The sequence below is a fragment of the Pinus tabuliformis genome, chromosome 7 (assembly GCF_031772625.1).
Source record: "Pinus tabuliformis cultivar Carrire ecotype Pingquan chromosome 7, CPIR1, whole genome shotgun sequence".
In the NCBI taxonomy this organism is placed as follows: Eukaryota; Viridiplantae; Streptophyta; class Pinopsida; order Pinales; family Pinaceae; genus Pinus; species Pinus tabuliformis.
This window is the reverse complement of record NC_142293.1, coordinates 273,237,770-273,241,455: the sequence shown is the minus strand read 5'-3', so window position 1 is coordinate 273,241,455 and position 3,686 is coordinate 273,237,770. Positions and strand designations below refer to the sequence as shown.

General features: G+C 35.6%; 1 protein-coding gene across 1 annotated transcript; it reads right to left on the bottom strand.

Annotated features, from left to right (window-relative positions):
- Positions 1-1,405: 1,405 nt before the first annotated feature.
- LOC149246936 (putative F-box protein PP2-B12) lies at positions 1,406-3,154 on the bottom strand. The gene is made up of 3 exons (XM_089455796.1): positions 2,809-3,154; positions 2,266-2,384; positions 1,406-2,004 (listed from the first exon to the last, which is right to left on the bottom strand). The coding sequence occupies exons 1-3, from the start codon at positions 3,097-3,099 to the stop codon at positions 1,596-1,598; spliced, it is 819 nt and encodes a 272-aa protein (XP_089311922.1). The 5' UTR covers positions 3,100-3,154; the 3' UTR covers positions 1,406-1,595.
- Positions 3,155-3,686: the final 532 nt, after the last annotated feature.

The window sequence follows — 3,686 nt, the reverse complement described above, 5'->3', positions numbered from 1 at the left end:
AGAATTTATTGTAGAAAATTTGTCAAATCTGTCTTCAGATCTTCCGTGTTGCCTTTAATTTTTTCTTCTAAACCATCCATCTTAGCTTCCACATCATTTATCTTAGCTTTCACATCATTCATCTTAGCTTCTACGTCTTTCTTTAAACCATCCATCTTAATTTCTACGCCTTTTTTTAAATCATCAATCTTAGCTTCCACTCCATCCATCTCAGTTTCCACTTCTTTCTTTAACCATCCATCTTAGATTATGTTACTTTTTGTGAGAGTGAATTTTGTTGCACTTGGCCTCATAATATTGATATATCTTATTGTATTTCTTCCTTTTCTTCATAAGTCATGCTAGAGCTTTCATGTTTTTTACTAGGGGTTTCCATTTTCTTTTTTTGGGGCATCAATTAATGATAATTATGCTTCACTATGCCCTTTGAATTCCTTTAAACTAAATTTTCAAGCAAACTTATGCAAAATTTTAAAAAACCTACACACCTTTTTTCACTTTGTAGGAGCTCGATACTGCATTTAATGTATCTCCCAAAATTTCGGATCTCCAAGTTTTGAAATTGCAAACTATAGTAGCCCTACGAGTCCTCTTTCTAATGCCACAAGTATGATCAAAATTAGATTCTCCAAGAAAGAGTTATGCCCAATCTCCCAAAATGACTCGATTATACACTTTTTCAGTAAAGCAAACTTGTACAAAGTGCCATGTGTCACTGTTTCAACCTTTGGACCTGAAAACGATGTACGAAAAACTATATTATGTTCTCTTTCTATAACGTCTTACGAAATTTCAATATGATACTCAAATAACATAATGACGATATTCCCAAGGTCACCTATTTGTGATGTAATTCTGGAGTCTGCAAAAACCCTAACTTCCTTGGATCATATCTATGAAAATATAACGAGATAAGCCCTGAAATTCAGACTTGAGGATCACTGAGATTTCGGCGCAAATGGATTTTTTTTTTAGCTTATGAAACGTCGCAGAAAAAACGTTATAGTGAAAATGCCATGATGACCTGCTTTGGAGCACCGAAATCGTAGAATCCAAAGCTCTCATACCAAATGTTATGAAACCAGTTCACAAAAAAATAGAAAACACAGATCAACAACTTAGAATATTCTATTGAACTCAAATCCCAACCATCCACTTAATAATTATTGATAATCAAAACAAAATTCTAGAATAGATAGACATATCGACATTATTATTATGGAGGTTTTCGATTACACCAAAACTCGCAGGTGTTGATAAACGTTAACTAAAATCCCCAAAGTGGAAATTACTTTCATTGTTACAATCTTAAATGCCATTTCTAACCAATATGCCAATCAACCAACCAACCAATCAACCTGAACCAATCAACGAATTTTGACTATTATCGAGATTACGGATTCGTACAAAAAGGGCTATTTTGACTAATTTGCCCTGTTCCTCGGTTTCATCCCGGCTCCAAATTTGTTTAAAGTATACAGTTAAAATCCTGCATAATTTACGTCAGTGGAAAAAATACGAGAAAGATCTCTGCAATCCGCTGGGCGGAACAAAAAGAAGACAAAAAGAAAGATCTACCAAATAAATAAATGCAACTAAGAAGTCAAAGGTTCAATTGTCACACCATCTATAAGAAGTCCACTTTTCCACCAATTCAATTTCTCGTCATTCATAGCAAATCTGACGACAGAAAAATTTTCATCACCGTTATCTTCCCCCGCACGCACTGTGAATTCTCCTGCAACCACTTCCATCCATCCGCTCGCATTTACACGCTTCCTTTCCTCTACTCCTTCCATCAAAAACTCCTCCAATTCCATCTGATTTCCATCTGGCGTTATAACCGAAAACCTAATGGGCACTTCATTCCACCCACACGATTCTTCACCAAATTTGAGAAGAAACACCACTTTGTACAAGGTATTAGCTGACAAAAGCCTGCAGTCGATTCCACCTCGGACCTCCAACCAGCAAACCATTAACGATTCCGCAACCTCTTCAAATCTGAACACAATTTATATCAACATTATACTAACTTCAACAAAATCCAGCTGGATCTCTAGTATGAAGCTTAAAGCCTTCCATTATGCGAAATAATATGTGAATCATCTAAACCAAAATCCTTTTTCATATTAGACATCAGCAATTAAATCATATTGTGAGAAGGTTAGTATTTTCTCTATAATATCTGGTATAATGATATTTTAAAAATAAATTATTGTAGTCAATAATAGAAAAATAACAAAATTGGTAATAAAATCTCACCCGGAGTCCTCTCTAAATGGCCAATGCCAATAGCGTTGATCTTCTCCACAAATGATGTCTAAGTGCCTTGCAGATAGCATGTAACCTATTTTCCCTGTGGATCTTTCCAGCCAAAATCTCTATTGCAACATCAATGAAGAATATGAAAAAATGAATGGTCAATTTTATAAACCAAAATCAATCAATCATCATGTATGAGTAATAATAGAGTTTTTGCGCATTTAAATGTTCAGCGTTTCATCATGCCTATTTATTTCTTAATTTCTGGAGATAAAGTGTTTGTAGGAGTAGGTTTTTATTATTTTTTGTTTTGTTTTAATTTGAATGTGGTTTATAGTTTAATGGCCATTAAGGAAACAATTCTGGTAAGTTTAAGGTAAAGAATCACTTACAATTTTAGTAAGTTTAAGGTAAATATTTGACTAACTTAATCTTAAGTAAAGAGAATTGACCCATAATTTATACCACTAAACTCTACCAATTAAACCCAATTAAAATAAGCCATTGGGCTACATTATATGGCACTTATGTATGTATAAATACCTTTGTTCCTCCATCTATGAGAATCGATTTGCAGAGGCGAAAGTAGAGTTCTCTCTTTGAAGAGTGTGCAACGGGGATAACGGCCCTGAGCAGGACCTGGTAGCATTTCTGAGGAATGAATTTGTTCCAGAGCGAGTCGTCATAGGTCGCAGATCTGAACACTTTGGAGACGGCTGAGAGTCTACAGGTATCACGTGGGGTAGTGAAGGAAAGAATAGCAGATATACAACTTTCTGGTAACTCCACCAGATTTTTTTGATCCTCATGTGTACTCGATTTATCCATGCTCATGGTAGCAACTCCACCAGAATTGTCTCGGGTAGCAGAATTGTCTCGGGTAGTTAAATTGCCCATGATTGCCTCGCCACGAATCTCATGTATCTACCAACACTTTAATATTGCGGTACAGTGAAGTCGGAGGAGTATTTGTCAGCTAGAAATTTGGAACCGAGTTGTCATACAGATGTAATCATTGCGTGTGAATCGAGAGAAATCTGTGAGCTGTCAATTAGGCCATTAAAACAAAAGTGTAAACATATGTTTTGCCCATCGCCACCAACAACAATATCAAGCATTGTTACGTTTAGGTACGATTTTCCTGATATAGAGGTCTCTAATGGGGTTGACATTTTCCTTGTCCAGAAAATCAACGTGAATAGCGTTGGGTGAGGTTGGATTCGTTGAGCCACTAAGACGTGAATTAAATTCTATGGGTCATTAATTTAATGCTAAAAACAATTAGGTGTATCATGTTATTTGTATAAAATTAAACAAACTACGATTTTCCTGATATAGAGGTCTGTAATGGGGTTGACATTTTCCTTATCCAGAAAATCAACGTGAATAGCGTTGGGTGCGGTTGGATTCGTTGAGCCACT

What these genes read in the sequence shown, in the direction of transcription:
- LOC149246936 (XM_089455796.1), bottom strand. Translation starts at nt 3,099, where the DNA reads ATGAGCATGGATAAATCGAGTACACATGAGGATCAAAAAAATCTGGTG. An exon ending in TCATAGATGGAGGAACAAAG is followed by an intron (nt 2,385 to 2,808) that starts GTATTTATACAT and finishes ATGTTGCAATAG; the next exon opens with AGATTTTGGCTGGAAAGATC. An exon ending in CCATTTAGAGAGGACTCCGG is followed by an intron (nt 2,005 to 2,265) that starts GTGAGATTTTAT and finishes AATTGTGTTCAG; the next exon opens with ATTTGAAGAGGTTGCGGAAT.